This window comes from Echiichthys vipera (genome assembly GCF_963691815.1).
Source record: "Echiichthys vipera genome assembly, chromosome: 20".
In the NCBI taxonomy this organism is placed as follows: domain Eukaryota; kingdom Metazoa; phylum Chordata; class Actinopteri; order Perciformes; family Trachinidae; genus Echiichthys; species Echiichthys vipera.
In genome coordinates, this window is record NC_139845.1 from 13420548 (window position 1) to 13438614 (window position 18067).

The 18067-nt window shown below is 39.3% G+C and overlaps 1 protein-coding gene across 1 annotated transcript; it reads right to left on the reverse strand.

Moving 5' to 3' along the window:
- Window positions 1-1857: 1857 nt before the first annotated feature.
- Window positions 1858-8730, reverse strand: ifrd1 (interferon-related developmental regulator 1). Its single transcript, XM_083935418.1, has 12 exons — window positions 8543-8730; window positions 6694-6798; window positions 6308-6389; window positions 5767-5891; window positions 5392-5549; window positions 5165-5215; window positions 4033-4211; window positions 3756-3864; window positions 3397-3531; window positions 3059-3187; window positions 2637-2732; window positions 1858-2514 (listed from the first exon to the last, which is right to left on the reverse strand). Exons 1-12 carry the CDS (start codon window positions 8571-8573, stop codon window positions 2428-2430), a joined length of 1287 nt encoding a protein of 428 aa, XP_083791544.1. The 5' UTR covers window positions 8574-8730; the 3' UTR covers window positions 1858-2427.
- Between the last annotated feature and the right edge of the window lie 9337 nt (window positions 8731-18067).

Consider the following 18067-nt stretch of genomic DNA (forward strand, 5'->3'; position numbering starts at 1 on the left):
AGTGATTATCTCCTCTGAAACTTGCAAGCAACAGGGACTTTAGACTTTGTTCAAAGCCATCCAACAGCATTTTGCACTGACTGTAGACTAGATATTTGTCAAACCAAGCCTGAATGAAGGGAAGAGAGTAATCAAGTTATTAAATTAAAAAAAGCATAAATCAATTGTAAATCTGGGTAATGTGGCTTGTCTGAAGTAAATAAGAGTTAACAGTAGAAAATAGACTGGTGGAAAAGACCAGAGATTGTTCACGGTGCGTAAGTAAGAAGCAATCCGAACAATCTCTGATTTTCTATCATTTCTGGAGGAATATTTAATAGACATGACATATTCCAGAAGATGTTCATCTCACCATGTTCGATGGAAAGAAATATCCATTAGATATGTGTTTACATATAAATATACGTTCTTGTCGCCATGTTGATATGAATAGCAAAGTACACATCAAGAGTTAGTTATCTATAATACATTTTAAAAGTAAACCATCAGCACTATCAATTCATCAGGACTAATTATTTCTTTATGTGTATGCTTATGTATTAAGTTTTTCATCTATTTTTTGTTGTTTTTGAATTGGATTTTTTTTCTCTACTCATTGGCTAGTTTTTCTGTTTCCAGTTATTTGTCATTTTGTGGAATCTTCCTGAATTGCGTTAGCTTAATTTGAATATTTCTATCTTTTTTTTTTAAGTTAATGGGAAAGCTTTCTTGTATAGGCCAATGGTTTTTGAAGTTTTGACAGATTTTTTTTTTTTTTTAATTCTCTGGATTTTTTGCAGTCATATGTGTTCATATAAAAAAAGAAATAACTCATTATTCAACAGAAGCATATTGGGAACAGTTATGTACCCTTGGTTGAGGTTCAGATGTGTCATCATCAGATATATTGATTCGATATGAGGGACAGGGGTTTTCAAAAGGCTGATGACACATGAAACTCCTCTGTACTTAAATACCCATCCCTCTGGGAGAAAGCAAAAGGACAGGCCATGAAAAATGGATCAACTCCTTGTTGCTGCTTCCCCCTGAAGGTAATATTGTTTCACCTGAGGTATGAGGCTGCTGAATTGGTGCATCGATTGCAGGATGCCTTTGTGTACTCCGAATGGGCCGACATTATTGATGGGTCTATTTGTAGCTTTGTGACATGAACCTTTTTCATGTGATACCCGCTGTTATGGACTATTTTTTACTGCACTATAAAAAGGAGCAGCCTTCAAATGGGACCTGGGGGGAGTTAATGAACTGTGTACACCGTATGTTGGGCCAGCATTATTTCCTATGCCCCCTCAACAGTTTCACTAACTGACAAACTTGTATAAATGACTGAAGAGGTGTTTTAATCACAGAGCCTCGTATTTATGTAGGATGGTACAGGCGGAGTGTACCGCTCAGTCAGTCTCACTATAATGCCACTGTCTCCTTGGCTGCAAGATCCTTCACTTTGATATGTCAAAGTAGCAATAAATAAGATTCGTACGGCACCTTTGCTCAAAATGATCTCCATATATCTGCCAGGATTTCAAAGAGAAGCAGACTGTTTATCAAAATTCACTTTCTAACTCCACTTCCAGTGAAGTTTTAAAATCCCCAAAACCTGCTGTTTATTTTCCAACAATGGGAAATTATGTTTTGAGCACCCAATCAATATTTTTAAACTACTAATTGTGGTCGGTTAGGATCATGCCATTTAAAAAGGCCCCATATTATTCTCATGGTTTTCTTTTTAATAATAATAATAATAATAATAATAATAAGACATGGAAATCTCACTTTCTACAATATGGGACCTCTTAAGGTAACTTAAAGTATTTCTTGTACTGTATAATCATGAGCAAGATTAGGGATCCATTTCTTACAGCCTGTCTGTGTTTATTTCACCATCCTTGCACTTAGAGTATATACCCGATACTAAAAAGACAACACAATATTCCCAACGGCTCTATAGAAATAACCTGCTGAGGGTTAACAAGGTAGTGCAACTTAATTTCATCGAAGGGTTAGATCATTCACAACATGTATTGACATTGCTATGAGCTAACTGGACCCACAGGGTGCAAGACAAATTCTGGCAAAATTCTATAACTTATGTTCAAAAAAAAAAAACACAACAAACAAATATTAACATGGAGACGCAAACAAATATACACTATATGTACAACCGCACTATTTTGTCTGGATACATTTAAGTTAAACTGGAAATCTATTGTTTGATTATCAAACATTCACCTCCTGTAGATTTGAAAGCAGGCTATAAAAAGAATGTGTTGTCCACTACAGAGCAGCATCTGTATGAGTGTTTGATATTCAAAAGAAAGATTTCGAAGGAGGATCACATGGACACAAAGCCGTGACAATTCATCTAAAATGCAGGAAATATTGATAAATATGAAAAAAAATAGAGTGAAAAAAAGAAAAAAAAAAAGGTTAAAATTCTCCCACATCCACCCTCTTGTCCCTGAACTTGCTCCTGGCCTTGGTCCGGGCTTTGAATGCGGCAGAGTTGTGGAGGTGCTGGAAAAGAGATTGGGAAAAGTTAATGCAAAAGCAGAAAAAGTTACCAAATGTGAAACCAGTATATACACAGTATGATTGAGACAAATAGAAAACTTAAAGCTAGAGGCATTTACACATACCCTTTCAAAGCGAGAGATTTTCATGGCCTTCATTGTGGCTGAATCAACTAACATAGGTGGTCCCAGTTCAAACACGTCTCTGATGAACTCATTTGCCTTGTTTAGAAGTAAAAAAAATAAATAAAATTCATTAAAAAAGGAAACACTTCTGAGGACCAAAACTGTAAGACAATACAAGCATAATGCAACACCTGAACGACACCAGCTAGCTCCTTTTAGATGGCATTTACACTGTTATGTGCTCTGAAATATGTTCCATCGTCTCATCTCCACTTGGGTGCCAGCCAGACTGCAGACTACGTTCCACCCAGCTACTTGTAAGGGCTTTTTAATCCCTACAACGTGCAACATTATCCTATACCAAGTTGGAAGTGTTGTCACCAACACAATCCACCACACTACATGATATATTAAAAACATACCTGTAGATGATAGTTCATTCCAGAGCCCACAAACTCTCTGAAGGCATCATATGTCCTCTTTCTGACCCAGCTGTCAATGGTCATGCGCTCTGTCCCAAAGCGAATGGTCTCAGACTGGAAGTCCCCCTCCTGAAAGAAAAAAGATAACAGATTCTAAAAATTGACAGCACCAATCCTCCTAAAAAAGAAGGTCCTCTTAAATTTGTCTTGACTAAAAATACAGAATCTATAGACTGTCAGTATATGCCATGCAGGATAAGAGGAGGCAGAAGCACCTAGAAAAAGTGAATTAAAACCCAAACAAATCAAGGTGCTGTCAACTGTCAATGAAAACCCACCTCAACAGCCTTCAGTACGTCTCTGAACACTGACCGCTGCTTCCTCTTGTCGGTCTTGGCTCTGTGCTTGTTACAGTCTGTAGCCAGCGCGTTCAGTTTGTCACAGAGATCTTCCCAGCCGTCGAATTCAAACTCCTGAAGGGACACAGAAAGAAATGCTGCATCAATAACCAATGAGAGTAAAAAAAAAAAAAAAGAAAAAGAAAGAGAGGCGTCACTAGACAGACAAAAAAGAACTATATACAAAGATGCAGTCAATTTAACATGTAATTTAGAGCAAAATAGACCAAATTACAGTTCCCTTTGCATCCAACAGCAGTAATTCAATCCCTGTACAATACTGTACTACAGGAACTTACAGAGTCCATGTCTCTGGCCAGCTCAAAGAGCAGGGCAATGGTCTCTCCTGCAGCAATTCTCATGTTAACATCCTCACTTTCCAGCAACCTTGGCAGTTTAGGCAGGTGTCTGCACAACAAAACACATGCATTCAGAAATATTTATAAACACATGCATCCATTCTCACATTTTTCATAGCTTAACTAGGTCATGAGTTGCAGTAAATAATATATGTTAGAAAAAGTGCGATAAAAGGTAAACTTAACTGTGAAACTTAAGTTAAAAAGGTGGTCTTACTTGTGAAAGATGTCTTTGAGCTGGTTGGGCGTGCAGATGGTAAGCAGCAGTGCCCAGGACAGCAGGGCGTTGGTGTGAAGCTGGCTTGTCTGGGGACTGATTAAAGGACAAGTACCATCCATCCGTGCATAGGACCGAGTGAACAGGTTCTCAAAGCACTCCATGGTAGCATGCACGTCCTAAAGCAGGAAATAGCAGGGATCATATGACGTCAGGGGGTTTGCAGTGTGAAAATTAAAAGCTGGAAGTTTTCAAAACACGTCAGGAAAAAAAAACAATACCAGGTGTCACAAGATGTTTACGACCAATTTCTCAAAGCACCCTTGAGTTCAGTTGCCAGTGCTGTTGACATCATGATTGTTGCCCCCCGGGGACAAAAAGTTTTTTGAATTTGAATTGAATTTGTTAATGTCCCTCTGAAACGCAAGTTGGAGCATCTTTACGTTATAAAATATTTGAGCTGTGTACAGTTAAGAGGAATTTAAATAAAATAATTCGCATCTGATTGGCTCACTAAAATAAAGGCTAGATTAAGAGTTTAACGCGATACGGAACTATAGAGCAGAGGACTGTTGGTTCCACACACACACACACACACACACACAGAGGAGGGCAAGGGAGAGGGACTTTCAACATGCTCCACATTGACATGGCGCAGCTCTTTTGCCCACAGATATCAGAAACACATCTTACCCCATTCCTCTCCATATTGGACTTTTACTGTAAATAACCTTGACTACAAGTCATCAACGCACAAACTGTGAAGTGCCGTTTTCTATTACCACTGTGGCTAGCTAGTCGCCCTAAGTCTCATTTGATTGGATTAATTTCTGTAAAAACGCCCTGAGTGCAAGATGAGTCATCAAAAACTGTTTTAGAAGAAGATGTTGAGGTTTAGAAAATACAAACGTCTGATATTGTTTTTGCCATATCAAGACATAAATTAACTATTAACACAGGGACACATGACTTAAACTAGGAAAACGTCGTGACTGAATGAGAGACAGTGTCACAGTCGATAATGAGTACAAATACACTGACAACGATTGCAGAGGAGATGTTACAGCAGCTTGCCCTCAGGCCCAGAGGTGTCAAAACACAGAAAAGACAGCAAAAGTGATCAAGAACTTACCAAAATGTCATCTTCTGCCACTAAAGTACAGAGCCCCAGACTTGTCGCCACCTATTAAAGAAACAGAGTGCTTTGTTCAGTTGACTTTTCATAGTATAACATGTTAAAGAGTAATCAAGTAGTAGCAGGTACAGTGAAGCTGCTCTTCTACAACCTGTCAACAATGCATCAGATTTCATAAAAACATAAATTGCTCTACCAACAACAGTGAAAGAAAAGGTACTCACAGCCTGTCTGGCTTGTATATTGGCTGATCCATCTGCCAGAATGTTTTTGAAGATTGGTTTCAAGGTCTTGAACACTTCTTCGCTCTCGATGCCCGAGCCCAGCTGGATGCAGAGCAGGCAGGCTAAAGAAGCTGCTGCCCGCTGCTCCTCACCTTTGCCTGACAGACAGAGGGAAGGGTGAGCATTAACTTTCCTTCAAATTCAGGGACATTGGACATGAATGAATTTGCAGATAAAATGTTCCTATTGAAATAAAATGACTTGCATGTACAACTGTAAAAATGTATTTAGACCCAGCATCTCACCACTGACATTATTTTTTTTTTTTTTTAAAAGAAAGAAACAAAACTAAAAACACCATCTGCTTTCCGGTACCTTTCTTGAGGCAGCGTTCAATGCTGTCTGTGATGGTCATCCTTCTTTCTGTGATGAACTCATACAGGATCCGTGTTGCCATGGCCGTCTTAAGCCCGTCCAGTGCCCCCTGTCTGGTCTTAGCACTGAGGAAACACAAAATACACAAACCATTACCTCTTTCCTTCAATTAAAATACATTTTTCTGTGAAGAAAAGAAACCGTGTGAAGAGTATGTGCTACACAACTGCTTTGGCCAATAGCTTGGTTGAGGGCCCTGTGAGCTAAATACTACTGGAGGCTCTTTGTCAGCATATTATAACAAAAGGTATTATTCCACAACACTGTAATGTTTTGCCCATTTTGCTTTCATACAGCATTCTTAGAAGGATAGTCACTTTATTTTCACTATATCTCATGTTAAAACTCAGAGCAGAGCCATGGTACAGTCCACATGCCAAGATCAGATTGTGTGTGTGTGTGTGTGTGTGTGTGTGTGTGTGTGTGTGTGTGTGTGTGTGTGTGTGTGTACAGTTGACAAGCAGGCAGTACTTCTTATTACCTCTTATCAACAGTGCTGTCTATGAACCCCTTGAGCTTGTACTGGAAATCCTCCTGGGCTGTGTCCTCACTGGCCTCTCCGCCTGGCAACACAACAAGATGTAGACATTTGCCTAATATGCTTCACAGTATTTATAAGAGTTACTGGATACAAAACATTGGATGAATTGCACTGTTCATGGCCAGATTAAGTAATTTTTAGGGGAAAGACATTTTGTATGTGCTCTGAATCTAGTACATCCCTTTTTGATGATGAGAGTACATAAACTGCGAACACTCGCCCATGCAGACACAGCCACTGACAGCATTCATACTCACAGTTTGAAAGAAAAGACTGAAGGATATAAATAGACCCAATTGCATACCTAGGTATACAAACAAACCTACCTTCATCTGCGACACTGGCGGTGTCACTGAAGCTGCTGCAATGACTGAGGGTCTCAATGGAGGCATCCTCATCACTGAAAGGATGCACATTTCCATGTTGCCCCCCTGGTAAAAAAAAAAAGACAGACAGACATAAGCGCAAAAGTCATGATATAGGAGTCTGCGTGAGCACATTATTTAACCACAGCTGCACACAGGTAGGTCCATTATGTAATCCCAGCTGCACACAGGTAGGTCCATTATGTAATCCCAGCTGCACACAGGTAGGCCCATTATGTAACCCCAGCTGCACACCGGTAAAGTAGCAAATACTGCAGTTATCTAATCTGTCCTTTGCATGCCTTATGAGATAATGAAAGTACGGCAGCATATGAAAATGCACATGTCAGGGTCAAGGGCAACCTAGACTTCTGTTGACTGTGTAAACACAACATTATGTTCAGGTTGCAGAGACATAGGTCAACACAACTGAGCTTTTGTGACATGACAGAAGCTTTGACTGGCTGAGTCTGCCACAGGGATTGCACTCAACTACTTCAGAATGTGTACAGTTCGAAAACACAAGAGCAAGCAATTATGTGTCATGGAGGGCAAGAAGAAAGCTATGGTTTCTTTCAAAGTCCACAAAATATAGATTATCAATCGAGAATAATGTTAATTGTGATCAAAACCTACATATACAATACATGCAATGGCTGCCACCAGTCTATGCTGATTATTTTAAAGGTCTTCCTGAAAGCAAGATTAGTGTGCCAGGGTTGTCAAAATTCACAGCTTTTATAAAAAAAAAAAATTTTAGTGAATCATAGAAAACGAATCCCCTTTGGTTGTTTTATTGCTGATAAAATTCCAATGAAAGAAAATAATGAATACAGAATGTGTAGGAAATGTTGCTTACTCAATGACTGACTGCAACCAGACTAAACAGGAGTCTCTGCCTCTGGCCTGACCTGAATTCACCTTTGGAAGACATGCAGGTGAAGCTTACCACTGTCACAAGAGGTCTTAAAAAGGTGCTTTTTTATTCTTGGTTGTAACTTCTTCATGTCAAACCATAAAGGACATTTTATCTACCTAATTAATGATATTTCAGTGTTTACGTGGACTTCCCCCCTCACGATAAGTGATTTCTGAGAACTGGGCGCCGCCTATTTTCCACCCAGCTCTCCTCATACCAAAATGTCCGCCTTCTGTCACTAAACAAAAACAACCCAATACGGGAGACGGTAAACTGCCTTACATGGTTGTTTTTAGTCAGCCAACGGGTACTAGTAACCTTAGCAACCATAGCAATGTATAAATGACTAAAGATTAATTGAGGTCAATTAGCAGACAAAACTACCTCACTTTAAAAAGTTCGAACTAATAACATTATGTCTTTATTTGTAGACCCAGGGAAAACTATGTAGTCGTCTATTGAGGCAATAATAACAACGCTTAAAGCTGTCACGGAAATGTGTTATTTTTACCTAGCAACCAAAGCTGTATTTTCGCTAGTGCTAAATTGACATTAGCTAGCTGACGTTAGCTTGCCAAAATAAGGGCTCGCGCGGAGTATGAGTCCATTCATGGTCATTAAATGTCAATAAATATCAAGTTAGAGCATAATGGTTGTATCGTTATGATGGCACGTTTTGTAAAAGAGCAATGCTTTGTGACCAGGGGTAGTTCGCTTTGTGTTTTGACGTAAGCCAGCCTCTGACGTTTGTAGTCCTTACTGTTACAACGTTCTACGCGACTCAATGGACTGTCAACGCGAAAAGAACTACAAATACCGCCAACGTAGAAAAGTCAAATAAGCGAAAGGCCGAAGCAATGCGGCCGCTCGCTCGCTTGCTTGCTTACTTACCCCTGCTATTCTTTTTCTTGGTCCTCGGCATTTTCGTGCAGATAAACGTATACTTTGATCAAAAATCAGCCAATACACGACCAGCTTTTATTATATTGTCTCGTAAAATGAAAATAATCCCGTGGCACCGCGGATAAAAAGGAATTGAAGGCGATCTTGGAGATAGACTGTTGGCCGAGACGATACATTTTCCCTCATAAAACAGGGCTGCAAAGGAAGAAGGCGGCTCTGAGTCTTTATACCGGCTCACATGTCACGAGGTTTCCCTGCATCGCCGACCAATCCGGGAATAGGAACAAGACTCGCGTGTGTTCGCGCGTGATGCAACGTGGCCACCATGCGTATTTGGTTAATACATGGGCTATTTTGATTTTTAAAAAAATGTGCATCTCTTCATGGTCATCACAATTTTAGACGTCCATTTTTGCGACATGAAAACAATTGACAAAAACAGCAGCAAAAGACACAGCTTGTAGGTTTAAGAGGGCTGTAAATGCACATTCATAATAGGAATGTATGGTAAAACTGGGTATAAAATAAGTAGCCTACTTTATTAATCCAGGAATTTCTTATGTTACCTACTTATTTTTCTTTACACATACCTGTGTGTTCAGTGATGGAAACAAAGTAACAGAATGCAATAACTCCAGTTCTGAATAATGTTACTTTCTACTTCACTACATTTGAGGGAAAAAAAGAGCTATGCAGACTCAGATAGTATAGGATGCATTGTTGTAGACTAAACAATAAAGCAGCAGGCTATATAGAGTAAATGATACACACATGAAAAAATCATTAGACCTACATTTTGATACTTAAATTCATAACACTGATTCAAATATACTTTTACCTTTGTAAAATGAAGTGAAGGGTCTGACTACATCCTCTACAACTGTCTGTGATGCCATATACACCTTTATGGAGTGGACGGCATTACAGGTCTCTGCTCCAATACAGAGCCTTCTGGGATTATGTTCCTCAGATGCTGTGATTATACATATTTTTTACTTCAGTAATGCAATTGACTCTATGACACTACGAAAAGGCTCTGTGATGCAGGTGGTGCTGTCATTTCATCCATTTGTTAAGCAAATTATACTGTGATTATAGACTGCATGCAACAGATAGTCCATGCAGAATATGTACGCTATTGTTTGTTGTTGCCATGCTAAAATCGAAAAAAGAACAGAAAGGTCTTACAAAATCATGGCTACTCAGTAAATATTCACTTGGTGACATTTTTAAACCTTCAGAGGTGCACTCAAAGCCCAATATTTTTATTCAACTTTTTTACAGTATTGTTTCACAACTATGGGCATTTAAGTAAGTCTTAGGGTTTACTTGTGGGGACTTTTCTTATGAGCATGAGTTAGGCACAAATTATATAAATTAGCAGTATACAGGGAATTGACACTGTCGAATATAATGCAATCTGATGTGATAACACTTCAGTACTCTTGATTTGTAAGCGTTGCGCCTAATGAGATAGATTTAGGCTCCGTCTGTTTATTCCAGAGGTGAGCAATTGATAGGAACTGTCCATAAATACACAGTGAAAATCTGCCTGCAGTTTTCTTCTTTTGGCAGGTAATATGGATATTTCCCAGACTAATGTTGCAAGAGAGAATCAATTCCAGTAGACCACAGCTTCACTACTGCAGTTAGTGGCAATTACAGTAAACATCCGATTTTTAGGAATGAATGCAGCTCAAGAACTCAGTTGTTGACTTTAAAGCTAATGTTCGATAGTAATGTAATGCAAAATCAGAATCCTCCCTGGTTTCACCAACTTGAAGTGTGTGTGTGTGTGTGTGTGTGTGTGTGTGTGTGTGTGTGTGTGTGTGTGTGCGTGCGTGTGTGTGTGTGTGCGTGTGTGCATGCGTGTGTGCGTGCGTGTGTGCGTGTGTGTGTGTGTGTGTGTGTGTGTGTGTGTGATAACTGAATAAGATATACATCATTGTTCATTTTACATCTTTGCCAGCCCTTTTAGTGAGCTGCCTAAAATAAGACCATTTTGTGCCACTGATAATAAGTAATCACTGGTGCCATGTAATTCCGTTTTCCAGCCAGATGGGAAATGGTACATTTCCTCAACTATGTGGGACAATGTGTATTAGTGACACATAAGCTTCCTGGACAGTAAAATGCAGACAAATGTCCAATATTTGTACTCCACCATTTGTTTTGGAGTGTCCTGGTCAGGACTTGAGTATTTTTAGCATTAATTTGAAATGCATTATTTTGAAGTTGAAGGTAGGCTATGTATGTAAAGTTCTATGTACAGTACTTCATTTAGACTCCATTTTTTGTATGCTTTTCAACATGGAAACTCTTCTTTCACAAGAATAACTTCCGTTGATACTGTTGAGCTAATTAAATCTGTAGTTTTATCTCAAAAATGAGATCCAATACAGGACAGCATCTGACAACCACAGTTTAAACTAAATTGTTCAGCTGCCTAATGAACATTCATCAAATCTTGGCCTAACAAAGAGCTGAGATCGAGTTGTTCCAGTTAATTATCTTTGCTGGCTTTTATAATTTCCGTCACTCTGCATTTTGCTTGACAGAACAGAAATAGTTCATTCTTTGTTACACACATGGAAAATCTCACAGATGCAGCCTCCATGCTGCCATTCCCACAGCCCAACTGTCAACAGTGTTCCTGCCAGTTCAGACCTGACAAACATCAGAATATACAGGCTCGCAGAATTCAAAGCTGACTTTCATTTTTCATGCACCTTGTGTACACCACACCGATCATTTCAGGTTTGCCTTTTTAAATCCAGATAATTATTAAGGGAGTTTTTACAAGATTTCTGTCAGTTTAGTTTTATTTTGGAGTGGTGAGTGCTTTAATCCAAGACGTGGGTGGATTCAAAAGCACAATTCAGCAACTTTGTCAATCTTTACTTACTTAACCGTCCTGCCAAAAGAAGATTTTCCCAAGAAAGACGGTAATATCAGACAAACATGAAAATTCCATGCAGACAACTATACTGTACCATGTATAAAAATATACGAGTAAGAAGTATCTGCTTAATCACCTCGGCCACCTGTGCCAGATTATCCCGTCGTAGTCGGTAATGTTCTGTGGTTCTTTGCCTCCTGTTTATAGTTACCTGAGTTTTTCTAGTGTGTGCAGACTACACCTTATGTAGTATTTTTTGTTCTAACATTGTTGTGAAGTTTTTGGGTTAATCTGAGTTTTTTCTTGTGCATGGTTTCCAGTGTGCCTGTGGACAAACCCAGCCTGCAGTGTTCCAGCATTCTCCGGTGATTCTTCTGGTCTGCTTACCCTTCTTCACCTGCTTCGCCAGCCAGCCCGCAACTGCCACCACCTGCCTCCTGCCAGTTCTTCAGAGACTATGGGCTTGTTTCTCAACAAACACCCTTGAAACTATCTCTGCCTCCATCTCTTCATTTCTGGGTCCAAACACAAAAACACAAACTTTACACAAAAGCCTTCATTATGGGGTTGAATACCATAAGAAACAGTTGGAATGCTATAAAACAGTGGAGCTTCAAAAACTTGAGAACCAGTGCTCAGTAGTTGCAGAGGTGAAAGAATTTGCATAGAAACGCATTCACACTAAATTTAGGTCCACCAGACCAAGCATATCCAATTTATGTTCTTATAGGGGGTTCATGTTTGTCTTTTGGCTTTCTACTAGAACATGTTTACATACTTTTATGTTCAAACAACACATTATTTTTCTCATACTGTCTGTCTGAATATACCTGTATTCACCCTCTGTCTGAAACATTGTTTAAGCACTTGTCTCTCTAAGCTCCCATCCCGAAAAAAGACCAGTCTGCTATGATTGGTCAGATTTGCCGAATCTTGTCTTCCGGCTCTGCGCTCTCTGTCTCATTACAGTCAGGAAACGACTATATAGGAACTATAACAGCACTTTCTACAGATAGATAGATAGATAGATAGATAGATAGATAGATAGATAGATAGATGTGGCATCACAACTGTACAGAAAACTTGTTTTAATGCACAGCTTATGAATACGAGTTGTGTGCATTTCTTTGTGTATTGAGCCTACTTACACAGTATTTATATAGCACTGTGAGCTGCTTTATAATAACAAAAAAGACACTTACTCACTTTTATCAATACGGGAGCTGTAAACATTGCTGACAACCACTGTCCTTTGCACACAAACCAACTTCAAACAACTTTAACATTAAATACATAAACAATATAGCAATACTATATGTGTAAATACATGTGATCTTTCTTTGTACTTCACCTTGTGCATGAAGTGATGTTCTGCCCTGAATATCTGGGGTGACCCTCAAGGTGGCCTATACGTCAAGACTGTACTCATTTGAGGCTACATGTAGCCCTAAGGGCACGGTGCATGGAAGTCACTGCTACTCTATTTGCAGCATCAAGATTGAATAATGTATTATGTGTGAAGCAGGGATGTGTTAAGTGGACATAATAACAAACAAGGTCAAATTCCACATAATGGTAGATTTTGTGTGAAATAATTTTAAAGATACATTACTTTATTTTGTACAGGATCTAATTGTGCCCCCAGATCTTCAAATGTACTCATAGCTGAGTGTTAACTGTTGAGTTTGGGCAAAAATCTAAATCAGAGATCTGTGAGTGCAGTGCTGGCATAGAAAATGATTTTTGCTTTATTGCATTTCATAAAAAAAAAAAAACAGGCGAAGGGATTTTAATAATGAAATTGTTATCCCGCTAGTAGAACAATGCTAGATTCAGACAGCTGCAGTGAAAGTTCAAACCTAATTGCTTGATGAGCAACTCAACATCCATACCTTATAAGTGTCTTTGGCACTAGGGGGAGCCATTCTGTTTGAAATTCAAAGGGCATACTGCTCTCACTGCATTATAGCAAGTGGAATTCCAAGAGATGCTTTTTGATGCATAATTTATTGAGTCAGTGAAGCGTGACTTACTGCTGAGCTGTCTTTCTTTAAACGTTTAATTTGACTGGAGCGTGCAATGTAAATATCAAATATCCAAACCGGTCAGGACAACTGTAAAAAGAGAATACTGAGTAATGAAAACAGCAGATGTTATTTTGAAGGTAGTGAGAATTGGTTTGAGTGAATTGGTGAGAGCCTTAGCAATGGGTAGTGGAAAGAGAGAGAAATCACCTGCCAGTAAACCAGTGTAAGTAAGGAAAAACAGAGCAGCCCAGTGTAACCTCACTCAGCATGCCAGGCACGTTGCATCAGTGGGCACAAGCCCTGGCCAACCTAATGCCACAGGAATACAGATCATTACCAAAATAACAGATAGCAGAGAGGGAGGAAGAGAGCTGCCGGTAGATAATAGGAAATGTCTGAATATTAATTAAATTTGCAATATTACTGTTTTTAAATAATTCATAAATGACATGGCCTGGAGCAATGTAGTGAGGCTGGATGGGTTAAGCCTGTTGGGTAGGGAGCGAGGTTTGGAAATGGTCTCGGGTCAGCAGGTTGATAGAAATATGTCAAAAGCTTGGCAGAGGTGATTTTTCGAAAAGCTCAAACTGTTCTCTTTGAAATTTAGCAGTGTGCCCTCTCTTCCTGTATACTCCATGGACCTTGAGGTGAAGTGGCTCTCACTTGATCCACTTTTTGACAATAACTGTCAACAAGCAGGTTCTCACCATGCATATGTAGGCTTTTCATATAGGCCTAATGGATTATTTTAATGTGCAGATGTTATCCAGTATTTATTTTATATATTACATGCTATATACACATTTAAAGGAGTAGTCTGACTTTCTGGAGGTGGAGTGTTTACTGCAGATTTGGTCAGATGAAAATATTCAAAAAAAGTTGGACATGACGTACAAAAACTCAGAGGTCTATGAAAAGATTTGTAAACAAAGCAACGCATCGCGATTACGTCAATCAATGCGTGTGTCGTGTTATGGCGTGATGATGTCTATACACCACTCGATCAATCGCAAGTTGATCAGGGCTGTCAAACATGACGTTTCACCCAGTTTTTATAGCATCAAATAACTAATTTAATCCAAACCAATAGTTTGGCCCATGTCCCATCCCCTAACATGGAAGGGGCGGGACTTGTGAACTATACTGCAGCCAGACGACAGAGGGCGGACGAGATGCTTTGGCTTCACTTTTGGGCAGCTGTCAAGCTATCCATCTTTATAGTCTATGGTTTACACTTGTTTCAAGTAAGCTAAGCTAAGCTAAGCTAACTTCTTGCTGGATGTATCTATCTCTATATATTTACTATGCAAACAAGAGTGTGGTATCAATATTCACATCTAATTCTAATAAGAAAGCGAGTAACTGAATTCCCCCAAAATGCCAAACTATTCCTTTGATTCAATTATGACATAATGATGTGTTTCTAAAATCTCATATAACACAAAATAAAAACAAGCTGTATATGTTTCTGATATAGTTGCCTTCTTTAGCCAACTCTATTTATTTTGCATTTAGTTTTCCTGCAGGGATCATTGAATTTTTATCCTGCCTTAAGCTGATTTTGTGAATACCACTCTAAAAAAACTTGAATTGATAGCACACTATCATTATGCGTTAACTCTATTTGGCTTGGACACCACTTGCCATACTTTGTGCACGACTACTTATCGCATATTCAGCCCTCTTCAAGAAATAAAAACCAACTGCTGTTTGATAGAGGCAGGGTGCTCAAATTGGAGCATCCAGTTCCTAATTACAGTCTGTTAGTCACTGGCTGAATCCCATATTTCTTTCCTATCATTGTGTTGTTTTGAGAAGGCTTTAGCACTTTATCAGACAGCTTAATATGACAGCAAGGTTACGCTTCTGTCATTGTAATTAGCCTACCTCTCCATCCATGCACACATTTGTCTTCTGCTCATATTTTTCAAGTTCAGTCTCATTCCAGAGAGATTAGGGGTGAGAGAGAGGCCTTTGTTCTGAAGAAGGGGGGTGTTGCACCATTTCTGGGTCCCTAACAGGGATTTTAATTGATCAAAGATGGTTAGAAAAAAAATGAATGAATAAATAAATGAAGAGAGTTGGGGGAAGGTCGGTCAAAAACACCTGTATTCCCCAACTCTGCTCTGCCCTTTCATCTCAACTTCAAACCTAATCACACTGAAAGTCAATATGTCACAGCCTCTCTTTAAATAGCTATTTTCAAATTACTTTGCTTGAACGTCATCCAGTAAAACATCAGAATATATTTGAATTTTTGAAAGCCAGCCAACTTTGACTGGCACTGTTTGCGCTGGGTCTACTGCTATAACACTTAAAGTTGCTTCTGAGTACCCTAAATGCTTTACTTTGTATCTCGTTCAAAAGATGAGATCATCAATTTGCTGCAGAATCTGAATAAGAATCTACAATGAAAGCATTTTGCACTCCAGGTGCGGGCTTATCCGAGTACTGGGGGAAATCCATTATGTCCCACAAGCACATATCTCGAACACACACACACACACACACACACACACACACACACACACACACAAAGATGATAAGGTAATGTCATTGTCAGCTGGCCATCTGATCAACTAGATTAAAAACACATCTAGTGGCTTGTTGTGGCTCCGAGGGCTTTGAGTGGGGGGTAAATGGCACCCTTTGCTCCTCATTACCTGTGGCTTTCTCTGGAGATGGCACAAAATACTGTATGTTGTAAACACCAGCAAAACCAGACCAATCACCCAGAAGCAGTATGATGCATAACTTCATCACAGACATATTTTTACCTGTTCAACAATTTTTTTTTTTTTTGTTGCTATTGCTCAATTTGCAACAGCCTCTTGGATGTGAGGTCCATTTTGTGGGTTTCATCAGACAGATAGACCAAGAGCCCTGGGCATTGAATCAATAGCGGGCTGAGCTACCAGACAGCTTGTTCAATTCCATTTCCTCAGAAAAGCCCCTTTCCTATTATAGGAATTTCCTCTATTTTCTCCCTCCCTCCATTGTGGGAGAGCTTGTGGAAAAGGTTGGATGAAATGCACTTGAAATAAGTTCAGACATCCTATCTAAAGGTTCGTGCGGGAGGCAGCCAGTAAGCGCAGCCAACTGAAGAGGCAAGCTGAATGAGTCGTTTAAAGTTAAAAGACTGTTCGGTGATGCGCTCAAAACTATAAGACTAATTTCAATTTCATTTACGTCGTGCAGACTGAAACAGACATTCGCAGACAAAGGGAACGGTATGATGTAGGCTTAAGGTTTAAATCTGTGTTGTTATTACCAAGCAAGTTATGTTAGTTTTCTCAGGTTGTCAGCCTCACAGTTCAGTACACAGAAGTAAAAGCAAATGAACAATGCCATTAACAAAACATGACATCCTCTTGAAGAAAATACTGGATGTAATCATGTATGCTGCTGGAGTCTGTGTGTGTCTGGGCAGGCAGCAACCTTCCTTCCAGACAATAGAATCCCATAAAGAGGACATTATGCCCAAAGGCTATTAAAACAGCCAGACGATCTGTTGGGGAATTTCTAGTGCTTTGGTTCACCACAGCGGATGACTATCTCATTGTTATATGCTAGCTTTTTATTTACTTTCCCCTGTATCTCTCGGCATCATGTGCATCATTTCCATTCATTCTCATGTGTGTACAAACAAACCACCAACCCAACCCCCACCCAACTCCCCCCTTGTCTTTTTTTTGCTGTCTGTGCATGTGCCTGTGGGGGGCACAAAAGCTGGGATATCAAGGTGTCTATCGACCCATGTGGTATTATTTGTACCGTCAAAGCTGAAAAATATGAACCCTGTCTTTTTTTTACCTAGAATAGAAGTCCAGATTTAGATAAAAGGCAAATGAGAGGACAGGAAGTTTGATCTTTGTAACAAGCTTGTCCATGTTTCCGTCCTGTTGGAGTGCAACAGAAGTCCACAGTGCTTACTCAGTGCCCCTGTCATGTAAAATGATATTTCTTACAAGGTACTGTCAATAAAACATTAAAGGGGTCATATTTTTTGCTCATTTTCAGGTTTTTACTTGTATTTTGGGATTCTACTAGAACATGTTTACCTGCTGTAATGTTCAAAAAACACATTATTTTTCTCATACTGTCTTTCTAAATAAAACTGTATTCACACTCAGATTCACACTGTATCTGAAATACTTATGTCGTTATTTGCTGCTCTGTGTGCCCTGTATTGCCCCCCGGGGACAAATAAAGTTTTTTGAATTGAATTGAATTGAATTGAATTGATACTTTTTTTTATGTCTCTTTAAGCCTCCCTCCTGAAAAATCTCAGTCTGCTCTGATTGGTCAGCGTTTCTGTATCTCCCATATCTTCCATATTGTCCGTTTCATGTGCTCTTGACTTCTGTGCGCCGTCATTGCAGCTGGGGAATAACTGTAACAGTGCTGTAGCTGCACTTTCTACCTATATACAGTATAATATAGTTGTGACATCACAAACATACAGAAGTCCTGCCAGCTCGTTTAAGGACACGGGCTGTGGACTGTTATATTACACCTCAACCTGCATTGTAATTTAAAGAGATATGGAAATCTAACATATTTACAAGACATGGTCTTTAATATTTT

Excerpts from the sequence above, each read along its gene's own strand:
- ifrd1 (XM_083935418.1), bottom strand. The coding sequence starts at position 8,573 with ATGCCGAGGACCAAGAAAAAGAATAGCAGGG. Across the intron at positions 5,216-5,391 it reads ATATACAAGCCAGACAGGCT|GTGGCGACAAGTCTGGGGCT; the intron begins GTGAGTACCTTT and ends TTTCTTTAATAG. Across the intron at positions 3,532-3,755 it reads TGGCCAGAGACATGGACTCT|GAGTTTGAATTCGACGGCTG; the intron begins GTAAGTTCCTGT and ends GTGTCCCTTCAG.